The sequence below is a fragment of the Callospermophilus lateralis genome, chromosome 10 (genome assembly GCF_048772815.1).
Source record: "Callospermophilus lateralis isolate mCalLat2 chromosome 10, mCalLat2.hap1, whole genome shotgun sequence".
Taxonomy (NCBI): domain Eukaryota; kingdom Metazoa; phylum Chordata; class Mammalia; order Rodentia; family Sciuridae; genus Callospermophilus; species Callospermophilus lateralis.
The window spans coordinates 5,611,564-5,635,416 of record NC_135314.1 but is presented as its reverse complement, the minus strand read 5'-3'; the positions used below and the strand labels follow the sequence as shown (position 1 = coordinate 5,635,416).

At 36.5% G+C, this 23,853-nt stretch overlaps 1 protein-coding gene across 3 annotated transcripts in view; it reads right to left on the bottom strand.

Annotated features, from left to right (window-relative positions):
• The window catches only part of Brwd1 (bromodomain and WD repeat domain containing 1), a 120,724-nt gene that overhangs the window by 90,962 nt on the left and 5,909 nt on the right, over nucleotides 1–23,853 (bottom strand). For all 3 annotated transcript variants that reach the window (XM_076868094.2, XM_076868092.2, XM_076868093.2), the window contains exons 4-11: nucleotides 21,938–22,088; nucleotides 19,799–19,897; nucleotides 19,096–19,256; nucleotides 17,549–17,770; nucleotides 5,179–5,279; nucleotides 4,109–4,179; nucleotides 3,072–3,172; nucleotides 1,012–1,052 (exon numbers count right to left, since the gene is read on the bottom strand). In XM_076868094.2, coding sequence (XP_076724209.2) covers nucleotides 1,012–1,052; nucleotides 3,072–3,172; nucleotides 4,109–4,179; nucleotides 5,179–5,279; nucleotides 17,549–17,770; nucleotides 19,096–19,256; nucleotides 19,799–19,897; nucleotides 21,938–22,088 — 947 coding nt within the window. The remainder of the gene's footprint in view (nucleotides 1–1,011; nucleotides 1,053–3,071; nucleotides 3,173–4,108; nucleotides 4,180–5,178; nucleotides 5,280–17,548; nucleotides 17,771–19,095; nucleotides 19,257–19,798; nucleotides 19,898–21,937; nucleotides 22,089–23,853) is intronic.

Sequence of the window (23,853 nt, the reverse complement as noted above, 5' to 3'; positions counted from 1 at the left end):
TACTATTAAATCACCAAGCAAAGAAAACTGTAATGTAGCTGCCCTGACAAATATAAAGGGGAAAATATGCCCTGATAAAAGGTTAATCTACAATTGTTAATTCAAAAAACAAGTTATTAAGGGCATACGAGTGAGAAAACAAATCGGTTTGCTACAAGTTGCTGGGCTCTATGAAACAAAAATTATAAATTCAACCAACAGCTTTTCAAACAGTTGAGTTTCCATAATGTAAAAGCAGTATCTGGATAGAGCGGAAAATTAAGAGCATGGAAAAATTTAATAAGAGCAAAAACTAATTTTAAGCATTGTAATACTAAGCTCTAAATAATTCATGCTTGACACTGTAAAAAAATAATATATTAACAAATGAAGGTGCAAAGACTGCAATTTAGGAAAGGAACCGGCACATAGCAGGTGACTATAAGGATATAATTTAGGTAATAATTTCAATGCAAAAAGTAAAAATACTTTCAGTGCATTTGCAGTGACTAATGAGAAAACAAACTTCATACTACTCAAAGAAGGAATGTCATCACTGAATTTTTTTTTCACGCCAGCATATCGGACATGTAGCTAAAGAACTACTTTTAGTCACAGAAGGCAATGAACACTACAATTCTAAAATTTTAATGTCATATGTTTTCTCCAATCACAAACACTTTTTACCCAGTTAATATATTTGCTGTAGACGAGTATCTGTAATATACAAAGTGACATTACTACAGTTAATAATGTATTATTTAAAAATTGCTAAGAATAGATTTTAAATCTAATCTCCAGGAAAAAAATAAGTATATGAGGTGGTAAATGCTTATTAGCTTGAGTTAATCACTCAATGATGCCAACATGAAAGCATCATATTGTACCCCATAAATATATACAATTATAGTATCAATTAAAAATAAATTTAAAATTATAATATAAAGGGGGAAATATGAAGTTATATATCTCTATACAATTATGTAACACATTGTATTTGTCTAAAACACACACAAACATAAACATACTTACCGATCACCATTGTTGCAAAATTGAATACTATCTACTTTATCCTAAAGGGGGAAAAAACAAATACACAAATTATTATCCACATAGTTTGCTAATTAAACAGTTTCAATGCCATAAGCACATATGGTTTTACAAGCAAGACACCCACACTTGTGCTGCTTAATCCAGTCATTCAAAATTATTGCACTTTTACATGCAAAGACGAAGGAGGAATCTAACAAGACAAAGTTCTCATCTCTAAGACAGGCATATCCAACAGAAAAACAGCCCTGCACATTAAAATAGTGCTGTCTTTATATCTGTTTAAAATGACTTATATGGACAGGTATAGTGATGCATGTGTGTAACCCAGTAACTTAGAAGGCTGAGGCAAAAGGACTGAAAGTTCAAAGCCAGCCTCAGTAAGGAAAGCCCTAAGCAACTTGGTAAGACCCTGTCTCAAAATAAAAAATTTTTCAAAAGGGCTGAAGATGTAGCTCAGTGATTAAGCAACCCTGGGTTCAAAAATAAAATGTGGAGCTGGGAATGTAGCTCAGTAGTAGAGTGCTTGCCCAGTATGCAAGGGGACCTGGGTTCAACTCAGTATCTCCAAGTTCAAAAAGAAAAAAAAAAAAAAAAAAAAAAGATGTATGTGAAAATGAAAAGGCATGTGTGGAAATTCATCAATATAATAACACCTTGAAACAGATGCAAACAAGGCATTTTCACTTTATGTGGAGAAAAAAAAATTTTCTCTTAAAGCAATAAAAATCTATATCAAAAAATCTCTGGATGAGGATTGCCCTCCCTAAAACTTCCTTTAGTACAAAAGATGACCTCACCTCAGCTCAGAAAACTGAGTTATCTTACTTCATATTCATAACTTCATGAGCTTGTCAGGACAAGTGAGCCCCTCTGAAAGTAGCCCATCCAGACCAACTGTCATAATCAAGATTTTAGGCTAAAAGCCAAAATAACCACTATAAAATAACACCCCTCAAGGAGCTAAAAGGAGTTGCCAATGAGATCTCTTCTGTTTATGCAATCCCTACACATAAGTTTAGAATTCACAAAAACCATCTTATACCTGAACATTTTCTTTATTATATAAAAGATAAAAAACTCTAGGGGATATAGTTCAGTGGAAGAACAATTGCCTTGCATGCATGAGGTGCTTGGTTTGATGCCCAGCGCACTGCAATACATAAATTAAACAAAAATCTCTAAATTTTAATATTTTCACAGTTCAATAGCACTCAGCAAAAATTTTCTAAGACCAGGCACAGTGGTGCACAGCTGTAATCCCAGTGGCTCAGGAGGCTGAGGTGGGGGGAAAGCAAATTCAAAATCAGCCTCAGAAAAAGCAAGGCACTTAGCAACACAGTGAAACTCTGTCTCTAAATAAAATATAAAATATGGCTGGGGTCGTGGCACAGCAGTAGAGCGCTCGCCTAGCACATGTGAGGCTGGGGGTTCGATCCTCAGCACCACATATAAATAAAGGTATGGTGTCCAACTACAACTAAAACAATAAATATTTTTTTAAATAAATAAAATATAAAATATTTTATATTTTATTTATTTACTTAAAAAATATTTATTTAAATAGTAATAAATATTATTATTATTGGGGATGTGGGGATGTGGTTCAGTGGTTGAGTGTCTCCAAGTTCAATCCCCTATACCCACCCCCAAAAAAACCTTTCTAAGAATATTACATCAATGAATTATATCAAACACAACTATGATTTCATATTTTAAAATTTTATACAACCGAAATAAAAATCTTTAAAATAGTTGGGCAAAGTGGCATGTGCCTGTAATTGCAGCTACATAGGAGGCTGAGTTATGAGGAACCTAATTTCAAGGTCAAACTGAACAACTTAGTGAAACCATGTCTCAGATTTAAAAAACAGGGCTGAAAGTGCAGCTCAGAGGCCCAGTACTTGCTAAGCATGCCCAAGCCCCATGGTTCAATGACAGTTCCCCAAAAAAGAAAAAATAGAACACTAACAATTCCCCTTATCAATAATAGGAATACTATTAACAATTATTCTATACAATTTTAAAACACAAATGCTTACAGTGTGGCTTTCAAGTTCTGCAATTTTTTCAGGTGCTTCAAAACCCAAAAAGTACATTCTGATTACATGATCAGTACTACCTGTAGCTAAAAACATACCACCTGAAATAAAAACGTAAAAGTTTAAACATCCAGCTTATAAAAAATGTCTGAACAAATCTAACTTCTACATTAAAAAGCAAGATCTTTTATTACAAAACTAATTTATCTCACTACGTTTATTTTCTAACTCATTGTATAAATAGCTTATTAAACTCTTATTTGCAACTTTAACATACAAAGTGAACCCAGTCTGGTATCCCTCTATACTGGGTATGGAGGCAAGGCCAGGGCCACGTCAGCACCAGTGCTCTACACTACTGGGACAGTAGTGTACCAGTAGAGCACCGCCATACCTAGCTCTGGAATATGTTTCCTTCTTGATGTTTATGAAATTTTCATCCTTCGGCTGGAAAAATCTTTTAACCTAACCTAAAAAAAAAAAACCTACCACAAAAGTTCATGGTGCAAGAAAAGGGGGGAAAATTTCACCAAGATACATGTGTGGGAACCAAATTTAAACTAACAAAAATATACAGTAAAACCATTAATAGAAAATCACAGGGCTGGGGATTTGGCTCAAGCAGTAACACGCTTGCCTGGCATGCTCGGGGCACTGGGATCAATCCTCAGCACCACCTAAAAATAAAATAAAGATGTGTGTCCATCGAAAACTGAAAAATAAATATATAAAAAAAAAAAGAAAATCAGAAATTTAGGCATATCACCCATAGAGGACACAACACAGGACTAGATCACAATGAATACCTAAGCCCTCCTCATTGTCACTCTCATTACTATTAGCAATCAGAACTGCTGAATCACACAGTGGAACATGCAAAAAAAGGCTGATTAAATAAACATCACAAATTAAACCTAATGAAAGGACATCAGATGTCATTTACCACCTATCTGAATAAAAATTCTTAGCAATAATGCAGAATTCTAATAAAGGCTAAAGTAAAACTAAGAAAAGGATTACCAAACAAGTTACCTTACCAACACTAAAAGAAGAACAAAGCATTTGAACACCTGGCCGAGGCTTTTCAGTGAACTTCAGGGGGCGTGGACTTAAAAAGAATAAGATGTTGCTTTAAAATACATTAGTTGAACACATTAGCACATCTGAAATACTAGTTCAATCTGGCATATCTAAATATCATAATCTTATATCTATTGTACCTTCTCATAGGCCAAACATTACTACTACCCGTAGCTAAAATCATACCACCTAAAATAAAACATAAAAGTTTAAACATCCAGGTTTAAACATTCTTAGGTGAGGTGAGTAAAACTCAAAGAGTGTAATCTTTTATCAAGGCTGCAAAGAAGAATACAGTAACACCATATTATAGCACAAGACAAAAGAAATGGAATGCAAGTCAGTCTGAGTAGCCATATTTTTGGAAAATAAAAAGCTAAACACGGTGGCGCAGGCCCATGGTCCCAGCTACTCTTAAGGCTCAGGCAGGATTATCACTTGAACCTGGGAGGCAGGAATATCCACTGAACCCAGGAGTGCAAAGCCAGCCTGGGCAACATATAGACTCCATCCCCCAAAAAACAGAAGAGACAAAATTTTATAAATTGGATTTAACCCAATACATACAAAATATGTCAACATATTATCAATAAATATAATTTTCAATAAATACTTTATATACCAGCCACATTTGAAGCGTTCAAGTCAGTATGGTAGCTATGTGCTACCAAACTGGACAGTACTGGTCCATACCCTAGTTCTTATGATCCGCAAATGTTCCTGCCTGTATTTGATTATATACAAAATTGTGTATTTCTGATAAATGTTTCACATACATATTACTTCACTTCAATTTCACAAAAGTGTGTTCATGAAGACAAAAGGTAGGGTTCTTCAACATATCCAACTATCAAAAAAATCAACTGTATAGTAAGTAGTGAATGACACATTTGCTATATTAAATAAAATTATATTTAAAAGTAAAAGGGCAATCAAAAAATATAATTTCTCCTCAGAATCAAATTTTATTCCATTAAGCCAAATATTAACTGCATTTAAAAATAAAACTTTACATAAAGTCACTTACCTGAATTTCAGAGATTCTAAATCCCACTGCCAAAAGCAAACTGTTCCATCAGCACCAGTGGAAACCATATACCTTTGAGAGCCTTTGGCCATAGGGCTAAACTAAAAAGAAATAATATATACATCAGTCTCAAAAGCTTCTACAGTTTTAAACTTAGAATAAGTTTTCCAAGCAGTATGGAGATTCCTTGGAAAACTGGGAATGGAACCACCATTTGACCCAGCTATCCCTCTCCTCCGTCTATACCCAAAGGACTTAAAAACATCATACTACAGGGACACAGCCACATCAATGTTTATAGCAGCACAATTCACAATAGCTAAACTGTGGAACCAATCTAGATGATCCTCAGTAGATGGATTAAAAAAATGTGGCATATATACACAATGGAATATTACTCAGCAATAAAAGAATAAAATCCATGGCATTTGCAGGTAAATGGATGGTGTTAGAGAAAATAATGCTAAGTTAGCCAATCCCAAAAAAACAAATGCCAAATGTTTTCTCTGATATAAAGTGACTGACCCATAATGGGATAAGGATGGGGAGCATGGGAGGAATATCAAACTCTAGATAGGGCATAGGGATGGGAGGGGAATGAGGGGGCAGGGGGTTAGCAATGATGGTGGAATGTGATAGACATCATTATCCAAAGTACATGTATGAAGACATGAATTGGTGTCAACATACATTATATACAGAGATACGAAAAACTGTGCTCTATATGTGTAATTGCCGCAGTCTAGCTGGGCACAAAATCACTAGCCACTCACAGCTTTGTAGATTCAAACAGCAATTCATTATTCCCAAACTCACACCGACACTCTACAAAAACACGTTCTGGGGAAATCCACGTTCTCTGCCCAAAATACTCTCTGAATCCCAGGAGAACTCAACGGGAACTACAGGCCACCAAATGCCGCAGTCTGGCTGGGCACAAAATCACGAGCCACTCACAGCTTTGTAGATTCAAACGTGAGTTTGGGAATAAAGAACTGCTGTTTGAATCTACAAAGCTATGAGTGGCTCGTGATTTTGTGCCCAGCCAGACTGCGGCATGTAATAAGAATCGTAATGCATTCCACTGTCATGTATTTAAATAAAAAATATTTTAAAAATTAAGTTTTCCAAAGTTAACCTCAATTGAATTCTTTTTCTTTAAAATACTTGTTAGTTTTAGTTTCAGACTGAGCTACTACTGCGTGTTGGGGGAAGGAGTTTTTTGGGGTTTTGTTAGATTTTTGGGGGGTACCAGGGATTGAACTCGGGGCACTTAGCCACATGCCCAACCGTTTTGTATTTTATTTAGAGACAGGGTCTCACTGAGTTGCTTAGCACCTTGCTTTTTGCTGAGGCTGGCTTTGAACACATGATCCTTCTGCCTCAGCCTCTCCTGCAGCTAGGATTACCAGTGTGCACCAACCAGGTGAAGATAAGTTAAATTCACCTAATATAATTCTCACCACATTAACCACTTGAAAGTCAGCAAAATTCAGAGGAATTAACCTATATTCATAAAGCTGTTGGGCCATCACCACTACTTAGAACCACGGCTTTTGTTTCCTGAGATAAACGGAACCTGTCAAGGAGGCAAGTTCAATGGATTTCTTAAGTAAGCAAACTTTTTTTTTTTTTTTTTAATATTTATTTATTTTAGTTCTCGGAGGACACAACATCTTTGTTTGTATGTGGTGCTGAGGATCGAACCCGGGCCGCACGCATGCCAGGCGAGCGCGCTACCGCTTGAGCCACATCCCCAGCCCCATTAAGTAAGCAAACTTGAAAAATTAGAATCTTTATCTCTTCCTTTCCAATAATTACATTTTTTTTTTCTTTTTTCCCTGCTAAGAGTGCTGAAGAGGCTGCAGAGATGGTATAGTGTTAATTTTCTCCATTTAATTCTGTTTTTTTTTTTTTTTGGTTTGGGGGTTGTTGTTTTTTTTTGTTTGTTTTTTTAGTTTTAGTTGTAGATGGACACAATACCTTTATTTATTTACATGGTGTTGAGGATCCAACCCAGTGCCTCACACTTGCAAGGCAAGCACTCTACCCCTGACCTACAATCCCAGCCCCTATAATATTTTGAATCTACATTAAAGTCATGAGAAAAGTACAATGAGCACCCGTTATCAGTCATCAAGATTCACCAATGGTTAACACCTGGCCATACCTGCCTCTTGATGAACCATCAGAATCTAAACTCAGACATCCAATCACCTCACTGAAACCCTAATTTTATCTCCAAAGTACAATGACATTCTCCTACATAATACAGTTATAAAACACATGAGAAATTTAATACTGCCACACTTATTAATATATAATCCAGGGGGCTGGGGACATAGCTCAGTTGGTAGAATGCTTGCCTCGCACGCACAAGGCCCTGGGTTCAATCCACAGCACCACACACACACACACAAAAATATACACACACAAAATCCATATTCAAATTTCCTAATTTCTCATAATGTACTTTGGGGATTTTCTCTAAAACCAAATTAAGGCTCACACACTGCATTTACATTTTATACTTTCCTGGGGCTTCTTTTTTTGTTTTTTTGTTTTGGGTTTTGTTTTTTGTTTTTTGTTTTTTTTTTTAAAGAGAGACAGAGACAGAGAGAGAGAGAGAGAATTTTATTATTTATTTTTTAGTTCTCGGCAGACACAACATCTTTTTGGTATTTCTTGAAACTAAACTTTGAAGGTTATAAATTTGTTACACTGGGGGCTGGGGATGTGGCTCAAGCAGTAGCGCACTCGGCTGGCATGCGTGGGGCCCGGGTTCGATCCTCAGCACCACAAACAAAGATGTTGTGTCCTCCGAAAACTAAAAAATAAATATTAAAATTCTCTCTCTCTCTAAAAAAATAAATAAATAATAAATTCGTTACACTGGCCACAAATTTTCCTCAGTTTTTGATTTGTCTTATGGTTCCCATATGAGATTCAGTGAAACTTTTATTTTTATTTTAGTTTTTGATGGACCTTTATTTTAATCATTTATTTATATGCAATGCTGAGAATCAAACCCAATGCCTCACACATGAGAGGCAAGCGCACTACCACTGAGCCACAACCCCAGCCCAGTGAAACATTTTTGACAGAAACATTAAGGAGATAAAAAAGATTTTTAACTAGATAGTCAATGCTTTTTAATAGTTACAAGTCTATTCAGATTTTGTTTGCTTTTCCTTTTTCTTGGTACCAGTGACAGAATTCAGAGGCATTTAACCACTGAGCCACATCCCCAGCCCTTTTTGTTTTGAGAAAGGGTCTCACTAAGTTGCTTAAGGTCTCACTAAATTGCTGAGGCTGGCTTTGAACTTGGGATTACAGGTGTGCACCACTGTGTCCAGCTTTAATAAGTTGTTTATTTCTGAGTATTTAGCTTCTATTTTTACCAAGTTATTTACAATACCCTCTAATATTTGAAGGATATGTAGTAATACTTGTTTTTCAAATCCAATTACTTTTAACAATTCTTTTTGGTCCCATAATTAATCTAATTGGGGGGTGGAGTGTAGGGGGTATCAGGAATTGAACTCAGGGGAACTCAACCACTGGGCCATATCCCCAGCCCTATTGTGTATGTTATTAGACAGAGTCTCAATGAGTAGCTTTGTGCCTCGATTTTGCTAAGGCTGGCTTGGAATTTTCAATCCCCACACCCAGATTAATTATTTCACCAGCATAGTTTTTCCAAAAACCATTCAACTTTGTTGATCCTTTCTACTGATACCTTCTTTCCATTATTAGTACCAGTACTTCTCTTCATAAATCCTTATTTCTCTATTGCTTGTCTTCTAATTTCTCAAAAATACACTTTGGGGCTGGGATTGTGGTTCAGTGGTAGAGCACTCGCCTAGCACATATGGGACCCTGGATTCGATCCTCAGCACCACATAAAAATAAATGAATGGAACAAAGGTATTGTGTCCAACTACAACTAAAAAATAAAAATATTTTTAAAAATACACTTGGATCACTAAATTTCAACTTTTAAAGAAACAAGTCTCTGCTGCCCAAGCTGCTCTCAAACTCCTGGTCTCAAGTGATCCTCCTGCTTCAGTCTTCTGAGTAGCTGGGACTAGGCCTGGACCAGTGGGCCTGGCTTTTCTCCTTCTTTTTCAACATAAATGCATCGAGTGCTATAAATCTTTTTCAGCACAACTTCAGCTGTGTATTAAATATATACCAAGATATAGCAAATCAACCCAAAATTAAACTGCCCAAAACAACAATATCTATTATCAGGAGTTCAGTCAGCTATCTCTGGCTCAGCTTGAAGGCTGTAGTCAATACACTGACCTTGCTACAGCGACAAGAAAACTTACCTGGGACAGAGGATCTGTTTCCAAAATGGCCTGCTCACATGACTGAGTGGGAGACTTCAGCTTCTACCCAAAAAATCTTCACATAAGGCTACTAAAAATGAGTGAGTCTCCATAGTACAGACACTGTCATGTCTGTACTACCCAGCACTAAAAGTCACACTACAGTAGGCGTAGTGGCGCACACCTGTAATCCCAGATATTCAGGAGGCTGAGGTAGGAAGATCGTGAGTTCAAAGTCACACTCAGCAAAAGTGAGGCGATAAGCAACTCAGTGAGACCGGGTCTCTACATAAAATACAAAATAGGGCTGGGGATGTGGCTCAGTGGACTAGTTCCCCTTAGTTCAATCCCCAATACCAAAAACAAAAGTCATACTACATTATTTTTCCAATACCCTTTAAGTAATATAGGTCAATCCTACTCAATAGGGGAAATACAGAGAGGGCTGAGAACCAGAGGCAAGAATCACAAAGTAACACACTCTGGAGGTTGGTTCCCAAACAGTACCTCTTGCTAGTTTTAATTAGTAATATTTTCATTACTAGCCAGGTCAAAACATTCTTAAATGTGTACTGTGATTTCTTCATTGGTGTTTGAGTAATTTTATTACTTAATTTATAAATTAAAGATTGCTCTATTAACAATTCCGGTTGTTGGTAATTTGTCTTAATTATAGATATCTTCTGACAACAATATAATTACTACAGTATTTTTAAATCTGTTGAGACTGACATTTGCTGCTCAAAACATGGGGATAATATTTACATAATAAACACCCTATTTGTGACCAAAAAGTTGTGGTATAAATATTAAATGCAAGGTTCTAAATGTGTAATGGTACAAGCCTATTACTTACATAGTCAGATCTATTTTAATTTTTTTTTTTTTTGGTAGTTGAAGACAGCATGCCTTTATTTATTTTTGTATGCGGTGCTAAGGATTGAACCCAGTGCCTCACACATGCTAGGCAAGCGCTCTGCCACTGAGCCCCAGCCCCAGCCCTCAAATCTATATTCTTTTTTTTTTTTTTTTTTTTTTTTTGAGAAAGAGAGAGAGAGAGAATTTTTTTCTTTAATATTTATTTTTTAGTTTTCGGTAGACAACATCTTTGTATGTGGTGCTGAGGATCGAACCCGGGCCACACGTATGTCAGGCGAGCGCACTACTGCTTGAGACACATCCCCAGTCCTCAAATCTATATTCTTAATGAAAGATTCTTTCTTTTACTAACAGACAAAGGCATTCAAATTTCCCTGTTATGATTATGAAGGTCAATTTCTCGCTAAGGATCTATTTTTTTTTTGAGAGAGAGAATTTTTTTAATATTTATTTTTTAGTTATCGGCGGACACAACATCTTTGTATGTGGTGCTGAGGATCGAACCCGGGCTGCACGCATGCCAGGCGAGCGTGCTACCACTTGAGCCACATCCCCAGCCCTAAGGATCTATTTTTGCTTTATGTATTTTGAGGATATACTACAAATTAAGAACTCTTATTTAATAAAAAGCTTAATCACTATCATTTTGTTTTGTTTTTGGGGTGCTGGGAATTGAACCCCAGGGCCTTCTGCATGTGAGGCAAGCAGTCTACCAATTGATCTATATTCCTAGCCCCAGTATTTGATCACAATTGATTATCTCTCTTTCTCTCTAAAGATGTTATTTGCCTCAAAGAGTATTTATCTAATATTAGTATGACTACACCCTTATTAATGTATGCAAAAACAATTTCTCCCATCTTTTACTTTTGACCTTGTATATTCTTATATTGAAGGTAAGACATATAGTTGGATTTCATTTTTTAACCAAGTCTGAAGTCTCTGCCTCTTATGTGGACCATTTAATTCATTTACTACTAATGGAATTATACTCATACTGACATTTAATGACCTCCTTGTATACTTTCTCTCCCATACTTTTTTTTTCTTTTTTTTTTTTTTTTTTTTTTGCAGGGGGCGGGGTGGTACCAGGGATTGAACTCAGGGGCACTCAACCACTGAGCCACATTACCAGCTCTATATTGTATTTTATTTAAAGACAGGTCTCACTGAGTTGCTTAGCACCTTGCTTTTGCTTTGAACTCACAATCCTCCTGTCTCAACCTCCCAAGCCTCTGGGATTATAGGCATGCACTATATCATGCCCAGCTCTTTCCTTTTTTCTTGCTTTCTTTTTTACAAGACTTATTTCCAGTCTCTGGTAGCTTAGTAGTTTACACTTTTTTTTTTTTTTTTGGTACAGGGGATTGAACCCATAGGCACTTTACCACTGAGCCACAAAAAAGCTAAGTTGCTGGCCTTGAACTTGTGATCCTCCTGTCTCAGCCTCCTGAGATATTGGGATTACAGGCATGTACCACCACACCTGGTTTACACATTCTATTACTATTCTTTTGGCTGTTAGTCTAGAGTTTGACAAAAAATGCCTTTTTACCATAAAATCTAACAAACTTCTATTTTCCACTTCTCAAAACAATGGAAAAACTTTAGAATACTAAATCTATGGCCTCATGCTATGCATGTTATTATTTAATCTCATATAGATTTTATAACCTAGAATATACTTCTTTATACTATTAACAATGTTTATTTCACACTTACCAATTGTTTTTAAACTCTTCATTTCTTCTTCCATTTCCATTCTTCCAGGATCACATTCCCTCTCTAAATATTATTTGAAATTCCATTCAATGCTATTCCAATGCCAAGAAATTCTCATTTTTTCTAAACTGTATTTATTATACCTTGTCTTCAATACTTTCAATAGCTTCAGAATTCTTAACTGTGTGAAATTTTCTATTCATACTTTAAAAATATTACTCCTTTTACTCCTTTACCAACTTCCATTGCTTCTATTGAGAGGCTGGTAGCATCTCTCTTTTTTAACTCTGGTAAAAAGATTTCTAATTATCTTTTGTTTCTATAGTTTTATTGTTTTTTTTGTTTGTTTGTTTTTGTTTTTTGTACCAGTGATTGAACCCAGGAACATTTAACCACTGAGCCATATCTCCAGCCCCCTTTTCCCCCATTTAAGACAGGATCTTGTTAAGTTGCTTAGGTTCTTACTAAATTGCTAAGGCTGACCTTGAACTTGCAATACTCGTGCCTCTGCCTCCCAAATTGCTGGGAGACAGGTGTGCATCACCACTCCATGAAGTTAAGTCTTCTCCCTCTTACAATGTTCTTTCCTGTGTACTATAACCTATTCGCTGCTCTATGCTTCAATCCTACTTATTTTCTTTGACCTCATTCCCAGTTCACTAATTCTCCAATATCTTCATTGTGTCTATATGCTGTTAAAATCATCCGCTAGGGCTGGGGACGTGGCTTAGTTGTAGAGCACTTGCCTGGCATGTGTGAGGCACAGGGTTCGATTCTCAGCACCACATATAAATAAATAAAGATCCATTGACAACTAAAAAATATTTTTAAAAAAATAAATAAATAAAAAATAAAATCATCTGCTAAATCCTTAAATTCAATTATGTATTTCAATCCTAGAGTTTCCTTTTTATTACCTTTTCATTCTCTGAGGAAATTTAATTTATTGTTTATTTGGTTTTTAGGTGAACTTATAAAACACAGATATTTCCAAGATAGTCTGAGGATCCAGGCAATAGATGTTCCAGATCTATTTCTTTCACCTGAATATTTCTTCTGTTTCTACTCATGTTTGTGTCCTTCTATAACTTATTTTTGATTTTGGTTCCTTTTTTTTGGGGGGAGGGGGGGTACCAGAGATTGAACTCAGAGACACTCAACCACTGAGCCACATCCCCAGCCCTATTTTGTATTTTATTTAGAGACAGGGTCTCACTGACTTATTTAGCGCCTCACCATTGCTGAGGCTGGATTTGAACCCATGATCCTCCTATCTCAGCCTATCTAATTGCTAGGATTACAGGCGTGTGCCACTGAGCCCGGCCGTACTTTTTCTTTTATATTCTCATACTTCATTACATTTTAGTGTCAGCATCATACACAGACAGCACAAGGCTCCAGATGTTATCTTCCTCTAATATAACTTCTGCTTCTACCTACAGGTGGATCAAGGGCCCAATAATCCCAGATTACCAATCCAGGTGAATTAAAATGACTGGAAGCCTGGCTTCAGATTCTATGAAGGTAAATTTATCTGGCTCACCCCTGCTTCCAGGATACAACTCCACTGGTTCCCAAACTCAAGATCCTGACCTCAAAGATCCTACCTACTAAGCATCCACAAGTTTGTTTCTCTGTAATTGGCCAATGCCTCTTAATAATTCCTCTCTAGGCTTTGCATATCTATGAGACTTTGACAATTTAATTTCTGATTATACTGGTACTTCAGGGTTTTTTCCACCTCTTCAGAATTTTCAGTTGTCTTTAAAAGGAAAACTAGTTTGAGTCAGCTATGTATTAAAATGTTTCATTCCTGTGGAATGTTCACAAACTACTGTTAACTTAACCAGAGGTTCTACTTGTGGCTGTTACTGGTTATACCTTTTTTTTTTTTTTTTTTTGTACCAGGGATTGAACTCAGAGGCGCTTAACCACTGATCCACATCCCCAGCCCTTTTTGTATTTTATTTAAGGAGTTGCTCAGTGCTTCACTTTTGCTGAGTCTGGCTCTGAACTTGCTATCCTCCTGCCTCAGCCTCCTGAACCACTGAGATTATAGGCAATCTCCACCGCACCCAACCATGTTATTTCTTTTGATCAGATAATGGAGGTGTCAACTTAAAGACTACTGACTTATGATGTTCTTTCCTGTGTACTGTAACCTATTCGCTCTATGCTTCAATCCTACTTATTTTCTTTGACATCATGTCTATATACTGTTAAAATCATTGTGTCTATATACTGTTAAAATCATCCACTAAATCTATGGTAGCCAGTCCACCATAAAGCATTATGTGATCACCTAATACTAATACCATATCCAATGCCTTTCCATGCCCACCTCTCACCAAGTGTTTTTTTTAAAAAAGAACCCAAAAAACACTCTTCACTCTCACGACAGCCTGCATTCTCCCTTGGCTATGTACTCCTGGCTTTTCTAAATCAACCTCATGCCTCAGTATATAACATACAGGCTGAAACTGCATTCTGTCAGGTAAGGTCCTGAGGTGAGAGATTCCCCCTCCAGGACTCCTTGGACCTCCTCCAGTGACAATAAACACACGTGGGCTCCTGTTACCAAAAGAATTCAGGAAAGACCAGGGTTCCACTTTCACAATGATGAATTCCAAATAGTTTGAAAATAAACATCCTATCAAAGTAGTTAAGATTTCTTATTTGCTGCTATTATATCTATAAGTTCTTATCAAATTATAAAATATAAACTGTGAAACCTATCTAGGATTTGAAGTTAATTTTCCAACTACAAAACTTTCTAGAGAATTATTTCTTGCCTAAAAATAAATGGACAACCAAAATTCTTCCTTATACTTTCAAAATAAAACACTATTTCATTTATAACTTCATCATACAAAGATAACTTCTGTCTTGAGAATACTAACCAGAATGTTGAGAAGTTACTTTTTCCCCCTATCTTAAATCAATCTCTCTTGAAGTCTCAACTATCACTACTCCTAGACTCAAGTGATCCTCCCTCTCAATCTCCTCAGTAACTAGGACTACAGATACCACTCCACATCCAGTCAAGTCACCTTTTAGCACAGAACTTCACACCAATAATGTATAGCCTAAAGAAACCTATACATAAAAACTAAACCTCTCCCATAGTTTTAACCAACTTCAAATCAGACCCAAACATGCCTTGAAAAGTCTTACAAATCGGGCTGCGGCTGTAACTCAGTTTTGGAGCGCCCGCCTCGCACGTGTGAGGCACTGGGTTCAATCCTCAGCACCACATAAAAATAAAGATACGGTGTCCAACTACAACTAAAATAAAATATATATATATATATATATATATATATATACACACACACACACACACACACACACATACATACACGTCTTACAAATCACCTAACAAAATGTAATTTTCAAAAAATGGCAGAATAGCACCAATGAATATACCACAGAGATATCACCAGATATTTTGCTCCTTTTGACGGAAAAATTTACATCTCAGTGTGACCAATTCTCAATGAACATCTAGAATCTTGCAATATAATTGTTGACATAAACACACACACGTATCTTGCAATATAACTGTAAATTCATAGGCTCCATCCCAGACATTTTAATTCAGAATCCTAGCAAGCTGTTTTAAAACAAGCTATTTTTAAGCAAGCCCTCCAGGTGACTTTCATGCACATTGAAGGTAACTATTGCTCTCCATACAACCATCAACTTAAGAGAAATACAGGACCATATTAAACTCCAAAATGATTCAACTGTTAACATCCAAACTATGGGTAAACTACAATCAACAACCCTAGGTTCCTTCAACAAAGAAACACTGGCAAAGGGGATAAAAATTATGGTTTAACTATCTTAATCTACAGCAACCACCTGTGAAATCCAGTCTCTGTTCTACTCCTGATTAAGTAAATAAAATCATGCCATTCATAAAGTAACTATAAATGTGAACATCAACAAATAGTGTGTAATGATAGTTTTCAAAAACAAATCTTTGGGGCTGGGGCTTGGTCTCACCAGTAGCACACTTGCCTGGCATGTGTGAGGCACTGGGTTCAATTCTCAGCACCATATATGAATAAATAAGGTCTATCAACAACTAAAAAAAATATTAAAAAAAAAAAAAAAAAAAAAAACACAAATCCTTGTCTTTTAGAAATACATACTGAAGGGACTGGGGATGTGGCTCAAGCGGTAGCATGCTCGCCTGGCATGCATGCGGCCTGGGTTCGATCCCCAGCACCACATACAAACAAAGATGTTGTGTCCACCGAAAACTAAAAAATAAATATTAAAATTAAAAAAAAAAAAAAAGAAATACATACTGAATTGTTTGCAGAATATCAAATCTAGACTTTAAGCACAAAGCAAAATGGCTAAGAATAGCCATATTAACATTAACAGGTCCATAGGGGTGTGTGACTCCATTTTGTAAAAAGGTTCAAGATAATCCTTCACTTATTGTGGAAAATTTCTTTTAATATTTCAACAAATCTAATCAACTTATCAAAATTCACAAGTTTTAAAAATATTTGAGGGGGCTGGGATTGTGGCTCAGTGGTAGAGCACTCACCTAGCACGGGCGGGACCCAGGTTCAATCCTCAGCACCACATAAAAATAAAATGCACTGTGTTGTGTCCATCTATACCAAAAAATAAACATTATTAAAAAAAAAAAAGAAAGAAAGAAAAGAAACCCAGGCTTAAAAAAAAAAAAAAAATTGGGTGCAGTGGCACATGCCTTTAATCCCACATACTTGTTACGAGTTCAACCTAGGTAACTTAGCAAGACTGTCTCAAAAAATAAAAAGGGCTGGGTTGTAGCTCAGTAGTAAAAATCCCCTGGATTCCATCTCCAGTACTGAAAATAAAATAAAAAATAAAGAGGGCAGGGGATGCAGCTCAATGGTAGAGCATTTGCCCAACATCCCTTTTAGGCCATGGGTTCAATTCCCAGTACTGCCAAAACCAGAGAATCCATCCTTTTTTTTTTTTTTTTTTTTTTTTTTTAATTACGTATATATGACAGCAGAATGCATTTTGATTCATTGTATATCAGTTTTTAATTGACATTCATCCAGATCAATAACCAGGTTCAAAGAGGCAATAAGTCACCCATGAAGCTTTCTGATACAGTTCTGCTACACTTGATTTTTATCTTACTCCTTCCATGATTAGTTGAAGTAAAAATGATAATTTTCTCTTAATTACCTAACTTTAAAACACACCATGGAGCTGGGGATATAGCTCAGTTGGAAGAGTGCTTGCCTCAAATGCACAAGGCCCCGGGTTTAAACCGCAGCACCACCAAAAAAAAAAAAAAAAAAAAAAAAAAAAACCACACACCATATAATCACTAAGCACCTTCATATTTTTCTATTCCAAAGAGAAAGAGTTTTGAAGGTAAAGGCGGTAACATCCACATGTTCAGGGAGTTAGTTTACCTGTAAAGATGTAATTGATCCTGTGTGTCCTTGGAGCACTGCAACAGGAGCACAGGTTCTCAAGCACCACACTCTGATGATTTTATCACAGCTCCCTGCAGCAATCATAGTGTTCTCATAGTTCACTGCCATATCTGAAATTTCTGCAGAATGACCTCTTAATGTGGATAACAGGCGGCCATTATGTGTTGACCAAATCTTTACCAAACAATCATCTGAACCCTAAGAAAAAATACACCAAACACATATATCAGTTCAGCAAATCTTCTGAATCATTTATTAGAGTACTTTTTACATACTGCACAAATCAAATATCTGACTCTTCCTCCCTTCCAATTGTAGAATACTCCATCATGGTTCTTACAGTCAAAACACATAAGGAAATGTATTTTTCTTCGAAGGAAAAGCCTAAAGATACTGTGAACTTATCATTTCTATGAGTCAGATCACATTATAAATACTACTTACCCCAAAATTCTCTACCAACTAATACACCCAACTAGAAGTTCCTTCTCAACTGTATTGGTTAACAATGGCTACGTATTAGATCAGCTCACCAAGTTAAATAAGACAATAAATGTTAAGACAGATCTAGACTTCTTAGCTTGAACAAGACTAAGTGACAATTCCGCCACCACCACCCCCCAAAAAGTGGGAAAAGCATCCTTATTTCAAATAACCAAACAACAAAGTCTCAAATACACAATACCATCCAGCATCCATCATTCATCACACAATGATTATGTACTCTGAATCTCACACCTGCAATTAAGTTAAGCTTCTCACCCATTCTAATCTTCCCTTAAAAACATTAAAAATGTTAAATTCCAAATATTTCTGTACAGCTTTTCAATAACTACTTGAACTCAGAAATGCTATCTATAATCAATCCATTTTCCAGAATTAACAGTTAATCAATGTATGAATATTTCTAACAACTTGGAGATTTGTTCCTGGATTTGGGGTTAATTTACATTTAGATTAAGTACAGAGTGACAATTCAATAAGTTCAAAATGAACTACAGTATTAGATGTGTATTTGTTTTTTTTGGGGGGGGGTGCAGGGGGGGTACTAGAGATTGAACCAAGGGGCACTGAACCACATCCCCAGCCTGTTTTTGTTCATTTGTTCACATTTTTTTTTAATTCAGAAACAGGATCTCACTAAATTGCTTACAGCCACACCCAATAAATTGCTGAAACTGGCTTTGAATTTGCAATCCTTCTGCCTCAGCCTCCCAAGCAGCAGGGATTACAGGCCACTATACCAGCCTACACAGGCATAAATTTCAACCATCCTTAATGATCATGCTTAAGAACCACTGCTCTAAGTCATTATCTCTCAAAACAGCACATAGGACTATTTGTCGATAAATCACTTGAGGTACTTATTTAAAATACAAATTCATGGGCCCAGACCTACTTGGTTGAAATCTCTGAAGATTGGAAATAAAGAATCTACAAATTTTATAAGATTTCCTAAATGATGCTGAAGCACACTAAAGTGCTGCAGGCAGTACCCAATTTAGTAGAAAATGTTAACTCACTGTAAAGATTCTATGTCCTGTCCTATCAAATGCTACACAGTAAACAGCAGATAGATGTCCGAGAATCCTTCTGTGCATTTTTATATGCTGATACATAGCTCCTGGAAATGCTGTGCTAAAAGTGGAACACCCTGTGAGCTGTTTTCCTCGATGTATCTCCACTAGGAAATAAAAACAATGAAAATGGTTAAGAGGAAAGCAAATATTTTTGTGAAAAACTAAATAAATTTGTTTGGGAAATCCTAAGGACACAAATTTCTTTCCAATTCTGTTCTACCATAATCACTAATGCAGGCGTTTTTGTTCCCCACCCGCCCCCAGTACCAAGGGTCGAACCCAAGGGCACTTAACCACTGAGCCACATCCCCAGCCCTTTTTTATATTTTATTTAGAGACAAGGTCTCACTGAGTTGCTTAGGGCTAAATTGCTGAGGCTGACTTTGCACTTGGGAACCTCCTGCCTCAGCCTACCAAGCTGCTGGGATTATAGATGTGCACCACCTTGCCCAGCTCAGACTTCTTAATATAATGATTGTTTTCATTAATTTTATTAATTATTTTAAGAAAACAGTAGTTTGAAATTTGATATGTATTACTACTTAAAAAACAACCCTGCCAGTATTTCCTTTTTAAATTTGACATTTACAAATTTTATCAAGAAATTAAAAGAACTTTAGGCATCACCAAGGCCCACCTCACTTACCAAGATTTGGAGGAGAGCCGTAGTTCACGGGCATTTCAGGAGGTCTTCCTCTATGAAGAGCAGCAAAGGCAGAGCCCTTCCACACTGTGTGCCTGCAGTCTTTAAAATGAATTTTAGATACACATAAAATCTTGAAAGTTAACCCCAAGAAAGATTTTATAGAATACTTACGTATATTGTAATAAACTGTTTATTCAAAGTTTTACCAACTATAATATACTTTAACAGAAAAGCCCTGGAGGTTTATTAGACTATTTCTGAAGGGGAAAAAAAAAAAAAAAAAAAAAAAACTTAGGACATCTCAGATACAGCAGCAACAACAACTAACATTTGTGTAGCACTTTACAGTTCACAAAGTGCTTTCCACATACATTATCTCATTAAACCCTCACAACAACCCTGTGAGGTAGGTATTTTCGCCAATTTACAAGTGAGGTAACTGAGGCTCAAAGATTTCAGGACCTTTAAAGAGATCCACCACAAATGATTAGTAACAACGGGCCATAAAACCAGATCTTTTTTCAAGTCCCATTTAATGCCAAATAAGTGTCAATTTTTCAATGTAGAATTATACAATACAATATTAAAGACCTTAATCACAACTGGTCCAACTTTTCAAAAATTGAAAATTGAGAAAAATTTTAATTTCTTTCACATATAAAAATCCTTGACTTGTTTAGTCTTAAAATTAATTTGGCCAATACTGCCATGACTTTGGTCTCTTTAGGAAGTATTGACAACTTAAATAGCTTTCCCTTTATTTTAGGATCACAGATAATCCTTTACAGAAGGGCATATAAGTAGGATCTGTGAGTCTGAACATTAACTCAAAAAGCCCCATCCCTCCCTGACCTACAAGAAAAGAACTGAAGAAAAAAATGTCTTTCCTCCTAGGAGACAGCAGCAGAACACAAGTCATGGGCAGTCTGCTGTGCTGAAGTTTAGCTACCTCACAACTCAAAGACAAGGGAGGGATGGCAGCATACTTAACCTCCATGAGCCTCGGGTGCCCCAAACTAACAGGCATATAGAGTTTTACATGAATGGATCCATTACCACTATCATGACCAAAGAGCAGTTACCAGGCATCCTCTCATGGCACCAGTACAAAACAATAGAGAAACAGGGCCCTACCCTATGCACTTGACCAAGTCTCTTCCAAGGTCTGCCAATTCTAAAACAGTGCTCATCACAGAACAACATTGAGCTTGACACAGAAAACAGAGGAAAACATGCTGCCCCAGTAACTACTGAGTAACTGCCTACAACAGAGCAATTACAAGTGAATAGGAACACAGAAAAGGAAGAATACCAACAGTTTCCTGATTAGAGCCAACATGTGGCATGGCTACACAGCACTAGGAAACAGCTACCTGGACAAACCAGTCTGGCAGCGAACCAAGAGGGAGGCTGTTCTTCCTCAGTCAAGCTTTATCCTCATGGTGCCTCTAAAGAGGGAGCATCCCAGCGACTGCTCTTAGAGAGTCAAGGGAGGAGCCTTAGGATGGGAGGAACCAACCATCTTGCCCCTTAGCAGTTTAGCCACATTATACATAGATCGTATCACATACATATACTTAAGTCTAAGTCATTTGTACCAAGCTAACAGGAAAATAGCAATTTCAAACATTTTACTAGCACATAATTTGCCAAAAAAATACTGTAAAAAAAAGAACCATGCAATTTTACATTTTTGGTGCTTGTTTTCAAACCGCTACCAACCTTAGAAAATCACTTCCCCTGGTAACAAAGGGCTCTCGGAATCTAAATAGCAAAGGAAATACTTCTAGCATTTTAAGAGTTTATTAGACACATATAATTACAATCAATAAGTTACGAGTGAGCTACAAAATGAAAAAATTAAGAACTCACATTGATAAAACCTCAAACACATCTCATAATAAATTCAAGCTTTTTAGCTTAACATCTGTATCTTGAGCAATTTTTTAAATGCAGAAAAACCCATTAAACACTTAGGTAATAGGATTCAATGTTCTATGCTAAATGCAGAGAATTTTATAGTCCACAGCATGATTTAGTTACATATCACCTTTCTTCCACAATACTTACATTACGTCACAATTATAGTAATTATTAAGCTATTAATACAAAGCAGAACACTTCTTCAAATTAAGGTACCTTTTGCTGTACGTAGCAAAGACTGCCTTCCTGCACCAAGTAAAGAAGTGACTCTTGAAATACTGGGTGGAATTTCTTTATCCAACATAGGGCCGATGCGCTGGCAGATTTGCAACAGATGATCAGGAGCCACATGCTTATTGGACAAGACCTGGTTGGAAAGTTAAGTTTTAATAACATTAAATAATACCAAAAAAACAATAAATGTTTAGGGATAAATTTGACAACACATATGAAACACTGAAAACTACAAAACATGCTGGGAGAAATAAGACAGCTGAAAACAAACTAAACTACCGATTCAAACCAATCCCAACCAAAATTCAAGCAAGAATTTTTTTTTATAGAAATCAACAGTATTATTCTTAAATCTGTATGAAAATAACATAAAAAATCCAAAGCAGCTTTGAAAAAGAACAAAGTGGCAGTGCTAACAACATTGGCTTCCAAGGCTTGTTATAAAACCACAGAAATCAAAACAGTCTGATATTCTTGGTATATAGATAAAGACATCAATGGAACAAATTGTCCAAAACAAGACGTATGTATACTTAGACCACTGATTTTTTTTTTTTTTTTTTAAACCAGGGATTGAACCCAGGGGCACTCAGCCACTGAGCCACATCCCCAGGCCTATTTTGTATTTTATTTAGAGACAGGAGGGTCTCACTGAGTTGCCGAGTGCCTTGCTAATTTGCTAATGGTTGACTTTGAACTTGCCATCCTTCTGCCTCAGCCTCCAAAGCTGCTGGGCTTACAGGCGTGCCACTGTGCCCAGTTAATGATTTCTAATGTGACACCTAAAAAGCACAAACCATAAATAACAAAAATGATAAACAGATTTCATCAAAACATCTTCCTTTCTTCAAAAGTAATGTTGACTGCTAAAGGCTGAAGGAAAATATTTGCAAAGCATGTATCTCACCATGGACCTATATCCAGAATAAAGAACTCAAAAAGAATTCCCAACAATATTCAACTCAACAATACTCGACATTCAAAATTCAACAGTAACAACCCATTTTAAATAGAGTAAAAAGTTTGAACAGACATGTCACCAAATAAGGTAAAACAAATAGCAAATCAACATGTGAAGGTGACTGACATTATTTAGTAAAATACACATTAAGATTTTAAGGAGATACTACCACACACCTGTGAGGATGGCTAAAATGAAAAGGACTGACCAGCCCAAACGTTGCAAGAATGTGGAGAAACTGCTGATGGAAATATACACTACCACAAATTTTGAAAATAGTTTAACAGTTTCTTTAAAAATTACACATAAGGGCTGGGATGCAGCTCAGTGGCAAAGCATCTGCCTTGCATTCGCAAAGCCCTGGGTTCAACCCCCAGTTCCAAAAAAGATAAAAAAAAAAAAAAGAACCCCACCAAAAAAAAAATAAGATTGAAAAAAAAATTACACATAAGCTGAGCACAGGGACATACACCTGTAATCTCAGCCACTCAGGAGATTGAGGCAAGAACACATCCAGTCTGAGGCCAATGTAGGTAACTTAAATTTAAATAAAAATAAAAATAAAGACTGGGGATGTACCTCTAAGGTAAAATCCTCGTGTTCAATCCTCAGTATCCCCGCCCAAAAAAAAAAAAAGTACACATACACCCCTGTCGTATAATCCAGCTATTTCATTTCTAGACTTGATTTTTTTTTTTTTTTTTAATACTGGGGGTTGAGTCCAAGGGCACTTTATCACTGAGATATATCCCCTGTCCTTTTTTATTTTGAAACAGGGTCTTGCTAAGCTGCTTAGAGTCCCACTAGATTTCTGAGTCTGGGCTTGAACTTGAGATCCTCCTGCCTCAGCCTCCAGGGTTCCTAGGATTACAGGTATGTGATACCAAGCTAAGTTCCACTCCTAGGTATTTAAGCATCGGGGAAAAAAAAAACTCAC